Genomic DNA, 14,710 nt, shown 5'->3' on the forward strand with positions numbered 1-14,710 from the left:
TATTCTCTTCTTGGTGGAGACAAGAAAAGAAATTCAACATTTCCTGCTATGTAAAGAAATCAAAGGCCAGGCATGGTGGTTCATGCCTCTAATACCAGCACTCAGGAGGCAGATTTCTATATGAGTTTGAGGCTAGCCCGGTCTCCATAGTGAGTTCCAGGATAACAAGGGCTATACAGAGAGATCCTGTCTCAATGCCCCCTCCCCAAACAAGTAAACAAGAGCTCAAGAAAAGACTGGGCTACTTGAGAATATGTTAAAAACAAAACAAAACACACACACACACACACACACACACACACACACACAATCTTATGTTTGGTTTTAGATACAAATAGTTGTTAGCATTCTAGAAGGAGAAAACAATAGCTTGTTTTGGAAGACAGTGGGCGTTTTGGTGGAATCCCCTTTTTGTCCACCACAATGCATCAATTCTTAATAGGAGTAGCTTCAAAAGGACCATCATTTACAGTTGTCTTTTGAAAAAAATGGGCTCATGCTTTACCATACAGCTCTGAAATCTCATAACTTATTTTTTTACCAGGAGTGTACACCTGACCCAAACAAAGGCGCCTACCAGCTGGGACTCAGGAGACGATCAGCCAGATGAGCTGTGGTGATGGTCTGTATGTGCTTGGCCCAGGGAGTGGTACTATTTGGAGGCGTGGCCTTGTTGGAGTAGGTGTAGCCTTGTTGGATTGTCTCTGTGTAGGATTGGCTTTGAGACCCTCGTCCTAGCTGCTTGGAACACAGTCTTTTCTCATTTGCCTTTGGAACTTGAGGTAGAACTCTCAGCTCCTCCAGCCCCATGCCTGCCTGGATGCTGCTATGCTCCTGCCTTGATGATAATGGGCTGAACCTCTGAACCTGTAAACCAGCCCCAATCAAATGTCCTTTATAAGACCTGTCTTGATCATGGTGTCTGTTCCCAGCAGTAAACCCCTAACTAAGAAAGCTGGCAAAATAATAAGTCTTTAATACAGTCTTTGCTATGAAACTTGGAGGAGGAACAGTAGTCCATTGCAATGTCACACCTTCAGTCTATAGGACTTTGTGTTTACAAATTAAATATATATTTATTCTAATGAAAGCGAGAGGTGAATAGGAAAAAGCATTGTGCACTCAAACCAATGTCCTTTCTTACCTTTGTTCTGTGACTTGAAAAAGAAAGGCGCAATGACAGCAATGCCATCAGCTCCAATTTCTGCTGCATGTTGAGCCTTAAAAAAACAAATGGCCATAGTAGAGTTAGTGACTGTAGTCCCACAGAGCCTACGCCCAGACAGACAGTAGAGTTCAGCTGCAACCTCTTCAAATCTGCCAATGAACTCCCCTGCGAGAGAACTGAAAGGTTAGCCAATCCAATGAAAACAGTGCTTCTCAACCTTCCTGACACTGTGACCCTTTAATACAGCTCCTCATGTTGTAGCCCCCCCAGCCATAAAATTACTTTCATCGCTAATTCTGAACTGTAATTTTGCTAATGTTATGAATCGTTATGTAAACATCTGCCTTTTCTGATAGTCTTAGCCCACTCCTGTGAAGGGGTCATTGACTCCCCTCAAACAAGGGTCAAGACCCACAGGTTGAGAACCATTAAAGTAAAACATCATTGCCAAGAATGTCCCAGACTGCAAAGCAGAGACACCTGGTTCAGGTAAGCCGAGTGCTTAATTTATTTTTGCATAGCAAGTGATTCTGCTCACTGGGCCATCTCTCTAGCATCTCTTGATTTATTTTTATTTATCTCAAAGATTTATTTTTAGTTATGGTTATTGTTGTGGATTGCCCTGGTACTGTTTGTATTTTGATGTTAATTCTGCTTCCTGAAGAGAGGCTGCCCCCAACAGAGGACCGGATCAGTCACTCAGGTGATTCCATGAGAGCCTTCTTCCCATTTTAACTGGTCAAATAAAGGCCTGTGATTGGGCAGTGGAAAGGAAAGGTGGGGCTGGAAGTTTTAGAGAAGGAGAGAGAGGAAGGAGGAAGCAGAGAGGATGAGTTGGGGGTACAGAGAGAGGAAGATGGAGGAAGAGGAGGTGGAAGACCGAGCAGAACCACGTGGCCTGGAGGAGCTGCAAGTATCTCACAGCTGGGGAACAGAGTAGTGTAGTAGTATTCCTGCCCAACCTAGGCGAGCAGCTTACAAATATAACTGAGTTGTGTGTTCCTTACACGGACATACTGGGGTTGGAGCTTTGCCAATACAAATCTGGCTGGTATTAAATATTAAGGTTGTCTGGTGTTTTCCATTTGCAACAATTTAGTTGGACAAGAGAGAAAGCGAAGCTGAGGAGTGGTGATGGGTGGACAGTCTATGGACTGCAAGCGGTAGCTCCAGGCATTCTCAGGAAGGACCGATCTGGGTGGCTTACCAAGCCGGCCGCAGGAACCAGGGTGAGACCGCCGGTTTGGGCATTGGGTAAGGGGGAATGGGCAGCGACTGCTTCTAGAGCCTAGCTGGAGCTAGCGTGGATTTTTAAAATTACATGCAACAGTGTGTCTGTACAGAGCCATCCACAGAGACCAGAATATGATGTCAGATCCCTTGGAGCTGGAGTTACAGGCAGTGGTAAGCTTCCATGTGGGTGCTGGGAATCAAACCTAGGTCCTCTGGAACAACAGCTAGTGCTCTTAACCTCTGAGTCATTTTTTTCAGTCACCCAGGATAGGTTTCTGCTTGCTTTTGTTTTTTTTTTTTGACACAGTCTTGACTGGCCTGGAGCTCCTAAGTAGACCAGGCTTGACCTCACAGAGATCTTCCTGTTCCAGTCTCTCCAGTGCTGGGATTGGGATTAAAGGTGTGTGCCACATCTGGGTCCTTCCACGATTAGGCTGATCTTGAACTAAAGATCTGCCTGCTTCCACCTTCTGAAAAACAGAAATCAAAGGCCTGTGCCTCCATGCCTGGCTACTTGTTTGGATTTCAGTCAGCAACACCCCCTCCCCCAAATCCTCCCATGCCACCCAAACCACTCTGCTAAGACACAAGCAGTTCCTTTTCAACAGAGAAACTTGCATGTATAATTTCTCTTCCACTGTTCTGCCTACTCAGTGATATTATCCTTCCCATGGGATGGTGCAACAGTCATACTTTAAGTTGACGTTGCAGGTTGGAAATGCAGTTGAGAAAGGTTAAGAAGAAAAGAGTATAAATATCACAGAAGGTACACAGCACTATGCTTTGACAGCTTCTTCAATTCCCCTAGGAAAGAAAAAAACGACAAGTTCTCTCCTTGGGCACTCCTAGCACTTTAAAATTTTTTATTTTCTTTCTTTGAGTATAGATATTTTGTTTACACACATATCTCTGTACCACATGTGTGCCTGGTGCCCAGGGAAGCCAGGGGAAGGTGCCTGATCCCCTGGAACTGCAGTTACAGACAGTTGTGAGCTGCCGTGTGGGTGCTTAGGAGTGGAACCTGGATCCTTTGGAGGAGCAGCCAGTGTCCTTAACCACTGAGCCATCTCTCCAGCCCCTAACATTTTAAATCTATCTTAAGTAGAGTATCAAGGCAGCTTTGAACTCTGATCTTCCTGCCCTCCCTTCCCTAGGTGCTGGATACACCTAGGGAACAGTACACACAACCACATCTGGCCTAAACCTATCACACTAGTTGTACTAGGGAATTCTCATTCTCTAGTTGTACTAGGTGGCTGTCCTCCTGCTAGAGGGTCACTGCCCTGGGGCGGGGGCAGAGCCTGTTCACCCTTGTATCCAAGCCAGTGTACAGGACACAACAGGAGTCAGCATATGTTGCTGATTGTTTCAGACCATGTTCCATAACCAGACAGGAAAAAGGGCTTGTCTGGAGGCAGTAACCTGAAAACATCTAACAGACATAATTATCTATTTGCATGAGGATGGGGACTTAGCTCAGTAGAAGAGCATTTGTCTGGGAGGTGCAGGGTCCTAGGTTTAGTCTCCAGCAATAACAAACAAATAAAACCTTTCTGCAGAAGTAAATGATAGAATTAAAAAGAGAAGTTTGGGATATAGTTCAGAGATTAGTCGAGACATTGGGCATCGGCACCATTAGCCCAGGGTCAGAAGGTGGTGCATGTGAATCGTTTATTTAGTACTCTGTTTAAGAAGAAAGGGAACCTTGGCTGAGAGTTGAGAAAAGGAAATGTTATACTATTTGTGTTCAGTTGTGTTCTTTCCATCTGACACAATAGCATTTTAATTTTCGTGTGTGTGTGTTCGGGGTTAGAGAACAACTTGTGGGTTATTATTATTTTTGAGACATGGTCTCACTGTGTAGTCCTGGCTAGTCCAGAAGTCACAGAGTTCCAACTGCTTTTGCCCCTCATGTGCTGAGATTAAAGGCATAACTATGATGTCAGTTTTTACTTTTTTTTTTAAAAGTCTCTTGCTGAACTTGATGCTTGTCCATTGATTGGGCTGGTCTGGCTACTGATGAGCTTCAGAGATCTGCCTGTCTCTGCTTTCGCTAAGGCTCGGGTCATAGGCACTGTAGCCACGCCCATCTTTCTATGTGGGTTCTGAGGATCTGAATCCAGGTTTTCATGCTTGCTGAATACACACTTCACCAACTGAGCTATCTCCCTAGCCCATCCCTTTAGTTTATCTAAGAATATTGAACTATAATTCCACAAGTATATTCACTCACATTGGACCCAAATAATATGAAAAACAAACAAATTTTATGAAGAACTGAGCTAGACTAGCGCACTGTAATCTTGGAGCTAGAATATCCTGAGGACCCAGTCAATTTGATGGCAACTGAGTCTTCTGAAAAACACTTTATACTTTCTTCTTATAATCACCTCACCCAGGTCCCAGAACCACCACCATCTGCTTTGCTTTGTTTTCTCTTGAGACCAAGTTACACTACGTGGCCCAGGTTGGCTTCCAGCTCCCAATTCCCCTGCTTCAGTCTCCAGAGAGCTAGGATCACAGGTGTGTGCACCTTGCCCAGCTCTGGTCTGGCCTTTAGATCTAACACAGCCTAATCACTAAGCCTAGAGCAAACCAAGTCTCTGCCTTCTTGATCCTGTGTCTTAGCTGAAGACTGTATCTAGCTAGTTTCTACAGTTCTGAACAGGGAGCTCATCTGATATGTTTCTGGCTTACAGCTTTGGTTTCAAACCTCTGAAGAACTCCATTCTCCAGGGTAGCCCCATTTCCTACTCCCTCTCTGTCCAGCAGATGGCCTTGCCCTCACTTTGCAGAGAGCACTGATGTTGGCTCATGCTCTACAGACTCAGCGGCTTTTATATCCAACCTCAGCTCTCCCCGGGAGGGAAGTTCCTTTGTCTCTTGCCGATCCCACATAGCTTTGGTGGGGACAAAATGATATGATTCTAGCCTCTGGGTCAGGGCCAGCGGACATGGGCCTCTACGAGTGTCAGTGGCTGCCAAGAGCATAAGGCTTGTTTGTATAATAATGAGCATATTCTCACATTCCTCCGAGGCATGGAACATCCTCTCTGTTTACTTTAATGACTCCATAATAATCTGAGACAGCATGAGTCCAGGAGCTGAAGGTGTGGCTAATGTCTTAGCAAAATGATACACACTGGGACCTTCAGGACAGCCCTTAAGACTGTGGAAGAGAACTCTAAAAACATGAATTAGAAAATATATCATTCCTCAACTATGCAAAAATATAAGGATGTAGTATATGAATTATATGAATCTGAAAGAATAAAGGCAGCTGTATTAATGAGCCAGCTTGTCAGGACGATATGAAGGCAGGAAGATTCCTGAGTTCAGGGCCAGCGGGGGACATACTGAATCCAGGCCCAGGTGTGGTGGAAATGATAATTTCTGGATGGGGTCCCACCCAGCTAATTTATCATCTGTGCAAACAGGCAGCAAGATCTCTGAATCCTTTTGCAATGTTAAAATGTACGCTTCCTGTCTCCTAAGACTTAAGGGTCTGTGTCCACTGGATGTGATTCTTAGGATATTCAAAAGGAAACCTGAAGTAAATGACTGGATTGGTGTGTAAAATAAAGGACTGGGCTTATGATCTACAGGAGATGAGCTATCTAGAGAATTTTTCAAAATAGTAAGAGAGAACTGCTTGGAGAACTGTCTCAAGCAGAACACACAGAGAGCTGGAGATCTCCAGAAAGAAAGCAGAGCAGAGAGAGAGAAAGCAGGACAGAGAGGAAGCAGGCTGGAAAGCAGTCTCCAGCAGAACACAGGCCGCCAGCTTGGACCCAGGATTTGACTTGGAGTCATTTGTTTAGACACCCCTTCCTCAGAACCCCTCTCCAAGCTGAGGCTGGTCCTTGGCATCTGCTGTTGGCATCTCTTTTAGCTACTGCCTTTCCATGGTCATGTGTCTGCTCCAGTAGTCCCACATTTGATCTCCTTCAGCCAAATATAGGATTGGTATTAATTCTAACATAAAAAGAGGAGGTCCCCCTGAATAGTCTCACAGAGGGATACAGAGCCATACCAGTTCTTGTGACTCCTTCAAGTTTAGTGCTCCCACGTGAATCACCACCTGGTCCAACCTGCAGAAGACAAGCATGTGAATCTCCTGGAGTTTAAAAGAACAAAAAAGAGTTGTACCATCCTCCTTTGTGCTGGCTTAATACTTAGCCTCGAGACAAATAAGATGGTTGAATCAATTCTACCAGTATCCTTGGGACCCACAACATGAAACAAGAGAGTCCGTTCCCAAAAGGTGTCCTTTGGGGCTAGAGAGATGGCTCAGTGGTTAAGGGCACTGACTGTTCTTCTAGAGGTCTGGCTCATGACCATCTGCAATGGGGTCTGATGCCCTCTTCTGGTGTGTCTGAAGAGAGAAATGGTGTACTCATATATATAAAATAAATGAATCTAAAAAAAAAAAAAAAGTTGTCCTTTGACCTCCATACACATGCCATGGCACAGGTGTTTATGTGCATGCACCTAAAAATCCCAAACCCCAATACTAGTCAAGAGTGCATTGGGTCTAGTGGCACAGGTCTGCCATCCTGGCTACTCAGAAAGCTGAGGCAGGAAGATTTCAAATTCAAGGCCAACTTGGGGAAATTATGGAAATTATTTGTCTTCAAAACAAAAACGTTTAAAAACATTATTTAAAAAATTAAAAATGTATCTGGGTGTGGTGGCTCATGCCTTTAATCCCTGTACTCAGGAAGTAGAGGCAGAGGCAGGTGAATCTCTGTGAGTTCCAGGCTACCTGGTCTACAGATCCAAGTTCCAGGACAGTCAGGGTTATACAGAGAAACCCTGCCTCGAAAATAAATTATGAATATAAAGATACAGAATAAAAAGGAGGCAAGAATGAGTAAAAATAGGCTCTAGTGGCACAGGCCTATAATCCAAGATATCTGGAAAACTGATGCAGGGGAATCACAAGTTTAAGGAAACCTTGGGAACTTACAGAGACCCTGTCTCAGAAACTACAGAAAGGCTACAGATAAGTAGGCTCTGTCTCAGTGGCAGGGCACGATCCTAACGTGTAGGAGCGAGTCTGAATTCAATCCCTAGTATCACAGCTTTAAAAAGTGCATGCAGATACTTCTCTGTTTTCATACAGTAAGTAAACTGGCAACTATTCAAAGTTACTTTAGCACTGGAGAGGTGGCTCAGCAGTTAAAAGCACTGGCTGCTCTTCCAGAGGATCCAGGTTTGATTCTCAGCACCCATATGGTGGCTCACAGCCTTCCAATAATCCAGTGTGTGTAGAGGATGGGTTGGGGGGGAATTGAACTCCAGTTGTTAGGCTTGGGGACAAGTTTCCCTGCTGAGCCATTTCCTCTACCCCTAAGTTATTTTATTTATTCTTTATTTTGGGGATAGGTTCTTTCTATTATGTAGCTCTAGAGCTCATTATGGTGGGATTAAAGGGGTATACCACCATACCCAGCCCTCCAAAATTATTTAAAATTGTCCTTTTCCTTCCAGGTCACAAACTCTCATTTGCTCCTGGTGTTGATTACCTGATCAGAAACACTTGGGAAATTGTATATATGTGATATATACAGGCAACACACTATCTACAGGCCACACACTTTCTATATACAACTGTATGTGTTAGCATTTCTTCTAGGCTCCGTCCCACAGTTACCTGGCAACAGCCAGGTGTGCCTGACTCACTATAGAAGGAGTTGCTTGCCCCCACCACCACCTCACTTTCTTCTTTGCTCTCTTACCCTCTTTCCCCCTTTGTCCCTTCTCTCCCCATTCACCTCCCCCTACTTCAAGTGTTCATGGCTAGCCTCTACTCCATCTTTCTCTGTCTTTACTAACCCCTCAACTCCCCACCCCATGCCCTAAACAAACTCTATTCTATACTATACCTTGTGTGGCTGGTACTTCAGGGGGAAGGGATGCCTCGGCATGAGCTCACAGAGGCACCCCTCCCGCCACCAAACATATCTCTGGCTTCCTTTTCTTTTTGTAAAAATACAGTAGCATGCAGAAGGCATTTTTTTTTTTTTTTTTTTTTTTTTTTTTTTTTTGTAAAAGACCACAGCAAGGCAGTTCTTTTAGGATCCAAAATTACATTGGCTTTCTTCAAAACATCTGGAGACAGAACTCTTCTACTCAAGAGCTTCATATCAAGTAAAGGATATGAGTCAGAAATGTGGGCTCAAGGGCTCAGTCAGGTCACCAGGGCCAGACTGGCGTCAAAGGGAACTCGTGCTCAGTTTCCAGGACATGCAGGATTCTGAAGCTAAGAACACAAGCTTTGTTTACCAAGAACTTAACATGGGACTGGAGAGATGGCTCAGTGGTTATGGGCAATGGCTTGTTCTTTCAGGACCTGGGTCCAATTCCCAGCACTTACATGGTGGCTTACAATTGTCTGTAAGGCCAGTTCTAGGGAATTTTATAAAATCTTTGTAAAAATTTTTTATAAAAAAGAAAAAGAAGCCGGGGATATGTTTGGTAGAGGCGCTGTATGGTATGGGGGAAAGGAGGTGCCTCTGCGGACTCATGCTGAGACATCCCTTCCCAAGGTATAGCCACACATGGTATAGTATAGAATAGAGTTTATTTGTGTCATGGAGAGGGGAGTTGAGGGGGTAGTAGAGACAGAGAAAGGCAAAGAGAAAGACAGAGAGAGACAGTAGAGGAGTAGAGGTAGACCCTGAGCACATGGAGAGAGGGGGAGGAGAATGGGGAGAGAGGAGACAGAGGAGGAAGAGAACAAGAGAAGAGAATAGGAGCAGGAGAGTGAGGAGGGGGGCAGCAGCCCCTTTTATACTGAGTCTGGCACATCTGGCTGTTGCCAGGTAACCTCAGAGCAGAGCCTAGAAGAAATGCTAACAAATCTGACATCTTTTTCTGGCCTTTGTAGACACCAAGCACACATGTGGTACACCTACACACTGTTGGGATTCAGGGGACAAGCAGCTGAGGTGTGCATTTTAACATGCCAAAGTGGACCTGGCCTCCAGGTTCTCTCAGCATCCCTCAGTCTCTACCTGTTACAGGGCATGGCTGGCACACTCCACCCTCACCCTGAACTTCCCAGCCTAGGAACTAGGCTTCCTCTCACCCAGACATTTTGGTTCTCTCTCCCCTCTCTCTGCATCTCTCTCTTCTCTTCTGTGCGCATGCTTTCTCTTTTTCTTCCCCTTTGACTCCCTCTCCATGGCAACTGCACTCACCCCCTCCTGTGTGGTGGGTGAAGAGCTACTTCCCAATAAACCTGCCTTTATACTTAAACTTGGCTTGAATTGGCTCATTTTGTTGGCAGAGGTAACTTATCACATACACTCATAAAAATAAAATTAATAAATAATAAAATCATTCTTGAAAAGCAGCAAGGGGGAGAAAGGGGACAGAAAGAAAAACAAGGCAAACTACAGAGGAAAAGAATACAGAGGAAAAGAGGAATCTTCTGTAGGAAGAGAAAAGGCTGACCTCAACTTCCCAGAGCTGCATGACAGCAGGGCGGGACTTCCTGTCCTCCATCAAACAAAGGAAACCTCAACCCTCTAGTTCTGCATTTCTAGGCCTCACAGCTTCCCTTCCCCAGCTAAAATCCACCTTTGCACTGGTACAGAACCACTCCCGCCCACCCCAGGACTGACTGAAAGCGAAACCTCACTAAAATACAGTCCACAGTCCACTTGTACTACAGAACACTTCTATTACTGCAGGGGCCGAGAAACAGACAATGTCTTAGCAGTCCAGAGGCAGAGGCAGGTGAGCCTCTGTGAGTTCGAGGCAAGCCTGGTCTGCATGGTGAGTTACTAGACAGTCAGACCTATATAAAGAAACCCTGTCTCAAAAAAAAATAAAAATAAAAATACTAGGGCACTTCAGTCTCCCGTCACACTGTGCACCTGCTATCCCAGCATTTGGGAGGTGGAGACAGGAGGATCAAAAATTTAAGGTTGGGCCGGGCGGTGGTGGCGCACGCCTTTGATCCCAGCACTTGGGAGGCAGAGGCAGGCGGATTTCTGAGTTCGAGGCCAGCCTGGTCTACAGAGTGAGTTCCAGGAGAGCAAGGACTACACAGAGAAACCTTGTCTCGAAAAAACAAACAAACAAACAAAAAGTTAAAAAAAAAATTTAAGGTTGGGCTGGAGAGATGGCTCAGTGGTTAAGAACACTGACTGCTCTTCCAGAGGACCTGAGTTCAATTCCCAGCAACCACATGGTGGCTCACAACCATATGTAATGGGAACTGATGTCCTCTTCTGGTGTGTCTGAAGACAACTACAGTGTACTCTCATACATAAAATCAATCAATCAATCAATCTTTAAAAAAAAAATTCAAGGTCATCTTTGGTTACATAATGAGTTGAGAGTTGAGCTAGGTCAGCCAGGTTGACAGACTCTCCCCTGGGGGAAAGTAAAAGAGAGGTCGGAGATGAGAAGTTTGAGGATCAGAGTTCTATCCCCAGGACCCACTCGGTGGAAGAGACCTGACTCTTCCAAGCTGTCCTCTGACCTTCACATGCTGCTCACACTCTCATACATCACACTCATAATAACGATAATGAGGATGATAATAAAAATCAGAATGATAATAAAGGAACTTGGCAGGTGATTCACCTTGCCTCAACTTAAAAATAAACAGCTGGGGCAGAGGTATCACACACCTTTAATCCCAACATTCTGAGGCAGAGGCAGGTGGATCTGATTTGGAGGTCAGCCTGGTCTACAGAGCAAGTTCTAGGACAGCCAGGGATGTACAGAGAATCCCTGCTTCGAAAAATCAAAAACCAAAACAAACCAAAACGACGACAAAAGCCCAAACCACCCAAAATAGACAAATAAAAATAAACAAAAATAATAAGAAAAAAGCCTACCTAACATCGCTCTGATACGCTTTGCTATCATCCCACCATTAGGGACGAAGACGCTGCCTCGTGTAGACTCACTCAAGCTTTTGGGCTCTCCAATCCACACTTAGCTATGTAGGAGGGGGTTGGGGCTTGCTCAGCTGTTTCTACTAACCAACAACATCTTGTCTCCATCTAAATACTACCAACCACACTGTTGTCTCAGTTTATACTTAGAGGTGGGAATGCTAGGTTTCACAAACTTATTCCCAGTTGGGTGGGAAGCAAACTGAGGGCAAAGACCTTGTTCTGAAAGGACTCAAAGGGGGATTCTCACTCAAGTCTCAGGATGGCGCCCACCCAAAAAACTCACGAGAGACCAACTTGATGTAAACACATGAGGCAGTGTAATATCAGAGCTCTGGGCCAGTCCATATCTCCATATCTCACATAGGGGATAGAGGAACTGACCTCGAGGCTCTAAGAATTAGGACTTATATAGTCAAGGGGTGGGGGAATTGGGAGATTTTTACGTGGGTACACGATTGGTTGTTTTACATCAGCAGACTATGCCAGTCTAAGTTAGCATAGTATCTAGTTAATTGCAGTTTCTTGGGCCTTGAGGAGACCTCAAGGGGAGGGGGAAAGGGTCTGGAGGAACACCAGATGGCCCATTACTCATTTGGACATCTCTCTGTTCTTCTAAGGATGTCCTTGTATATTTTTTTATCTATGTGTCTGGCCAAGTCCTTGGGAGGTCAACAGGCCTTCGTCTTTGGTCCTATAACTCTGTATTTTCTGTAACTAATTAACTGGGCCCAAACCTGCTGACAGGCATTTTTAACTATTTAGGTTAGGAAAAGGAATCACAGGGCCCTGTTATTTTATTAGTTTGGGCCTATTTTAAAATTTTCTTTTAGTTCCAGCTCCCCAGTGTGACAACGCATTGGGTAGCTGTCGAGTTTTATGTCAGTTTGACACAAGGTAGGGTCATCTGGAAAAAAGGAATTCTAATGAGAAAATACCTCCATAGATTGGCCTGTAGGCAAGTCTTCAGGCCCGAGGATTTAGGGCAGTGGTTCTCAACCTGACATGGGTGACAGATATCTACTTTATGATTCATAACAGTAGCAAAGTCACAGTTATGAAGTAGCAACAAAAATAATGTTATGGCTGGGTCAGCACGCCATGAGGAACTGTATTAAAGGGTCCCAGCATTAGGAAGGTTGAGAACCACCTGTCTAGGGGATTTTCTTGATGTGGTGTTGATGTGGAAGGGCTTAGCCCATAGGCAGATGGTTCTAGGGCAGATCAGAAAAAATAACCAGGGCGAGGTGGCCCACACCTTTAGCCCTAGCACTGGGGAGGCAGAGTCACGTGGATCTCTGCGAGTTCCAGGCCATCCTGGTTTGCAGAGTGCAGTACAGTCAGGGTACAGAGAAACCCTGTCTCGAAAAACCAAAAATAAATAAAATAAAATAAAACAAACTGATCAAGCCACAAGCAGCAAGCCAGTAAGCACCCCATCCTCCACGGCCTCTGCGTCAGGTCAGCTCCCACCTCTGGGTTCCCGCTCTATTTGAGATCCTGCTGAGTCTGCTCAGTAACGAACTGTGATGTGGCAGTGAGTCCGCTCTGTGATGGACTGTGATGTGGCAGCGTAAGCTAAATAAACCCTTTCCCTCGGAGCGGCTTATGCTCAGTCTTGGTGTTTCATCATAGCAATAGAAGCCCCAACTAAGACGAGAGGAATAATACACACAACAGGAGGCCACCCTCTTGTCCTCTTTTAGTGCAAGGACAGGAAACCGGGAGGAGCTTGGCTTCACAGGCAGATCAGAGGTGGTTTCTGAATAAGATCTGGTGTGTTTTTTGGTCCTGCTGCCCTTCCCCAGAGAAGGGAAGGAAGCTTCTTGCTACATGTGGGAGGCTCAGAGCTCCAGCTCGCCTCCCGCCTCAGCTGACTGGGACAGTGGGAAGAGCCTTGCTGGCACAGACCTTGCCTGTGAGTTGCTATCAGCATAATTACTCACTTGTTCCTCCCTTGACTAACCCATTCCTCCGCGACCTGGCGACGTTCAGAGACACTCAGGGACAGGCCTTCTCCCGTGGTGCCGTTCACTGTTTTAAACAAAGAGTCAGTTAGTAGGACCAGCCAGTGCTTCTTGTTCCTTCAAGCCTAAAACTAGAAGGGTTGGGTCTGAAACCCCTGCTTGAGAGGAAGGGGCACAAAGAATAAACAGAGATGGAGCCTGAAGGGGGACGTGTTGCTTGTCCATTTTTACTTCAGACTTGGTCCTTTTTCTACCCTCCTCTAGTCAAAAACAGCAAGGAGGTCAACTGTGACTTTGCTTAGAAATTGTCCCTTGCCATTAGGGACAGATGGGAATTAAAAACAAAGATTTATTATTTTTATTTCTGTGTGCACGTATGTGCCTGAGGAAACATTTTAATCTCCTGGATGGGGTTATGAGGTGGTTGTGAGATGCTGGTGTGGGTGCCTGGAATTAAACCCAGGTCCTTTGCGAAGGCAGCAAGAATCTTAACCATTGAACCAACCTCTCTAGCCAAATGATTTAAAGGCAGAGTGTTGTACTGTACCCCAGCCTGGCCTTATGATCCTCCTGCTGTAGCCTCTAAAGTGCTGAAATTGTAGGTAATGCTACCACATTGGTTTAATTTGTACTTATTTATTTATTTTTGTAATTCTTTTAAAAAACTCCTTGTAAATTTATTTTTTCCTTTATTTATTCTTCTCTCATACAATACAGCCCAATAACAGACTCCTCTCCCTCTAGTCCAACCTCCCCACCTCCCCTCTCTCCCAGATCTACTGTTCCTGTTTCCCTTAGAAAAGAGCAGGTCTGTTTGTCCTTCCCTTTTCCCTTCCCTTTTCCCTTCCCTTTTCCCTTCCCTTTTCCCTTCCCTTTTCCCTTCCCTTTTCCCTTCCCTTTTCCCTTCCCTTTTCCCTTCCCTTTTCCCTTCCCTTTTCCCTTCCCTTTTCCCTTCCCTTTTCCCTTCCCTTTTCCCTTCCCTTTTCCCTTCCCTTTTCCCTTCCCTTTTCCCTTCCCTTTTCCCTTCCCTTTTCCCTTCCCTTTTCCCTTCCCTTTTCCCTTCCCTTTTCCCTTCCCTTTTCCCTTCCCTTTTCCCTTCCCTTTTCCCTTCCCTTTTCCCTTCCCTTTTCCCTTCCCTTTTCCCTTCCCTTTTCCCTTCCCTTTTCCCTTCCCTTTTCCCTTCCCTTTTCCCTTCCCTTCCCGTCAAGACAGGGTCTGTCTGTGTGCCTCTGGCTGTCCTTGAACTCAGAGATCCTCCTGCTTCTTCCTCCTAAGTGCTGGGATTAAAGGCATGTGCTACTGTGTCTGGCCCTGTATCAGGGAGCTAAACTGTTACTTAACCAGGCTCTGCTGTTACTCTAACCCCTTTTAGTTTCATGACCTCAACAGTCTCTAAGACATAGAGTTTTATCTCTAAGTGGGGG

The 14,710-nt window shown here is 45.3% G+C and overlaps 1 protein-coding gene across 3 annotated transcripts in view; it reads right to left on the reverse strand.

Moving 5' to 3' along the window:
* Positions 1-14,710, reverse strand: part of Npl (N-acetylneuraminate pyruvate lyase) — a 46,516-nt gene that overhangs the window by 17,344 nt on the left and 14,462 nt on the right. For all 3 annotated transcript variants that reach the window (XM_034513147.2, XM_076941347.1, XM_034513148.2), the window contains exons 4-6: positions 13,266-13,353; positions 6,435-6,492; positions 1,145-1,220 (exon numbers count right to left, since the gene is read on the reverse strand). In XM_034513147.2, coding sequence (XP_034369038.1) covers positions 1,145-1,220; positions 6,435-6,492; positions 13,266-13,353 — 222 coding nt within the window. The remainder of the gene's footprint in view (positions 1-1,144; positions 1,221-6,434; positions 6,493-13,265; positions 13,354-14,710) is intronic.

The sequence above is a fragment of the Arvicanthis niloticus genome, chromosome 10 (genome assembly GCF_011762505.2).
Source record: "Arvicanthis niloticus isolate mArvNil1 chromosome 10, mArvNil1.pat.X, whole genome shotgun sequence".
Taxonomy (NCBI): Eukaryota; Metazoa; Chordata; class Mammalia; order Rodentia; family Muridae; genus Arvicanthis; species Arvicanthis niloticus.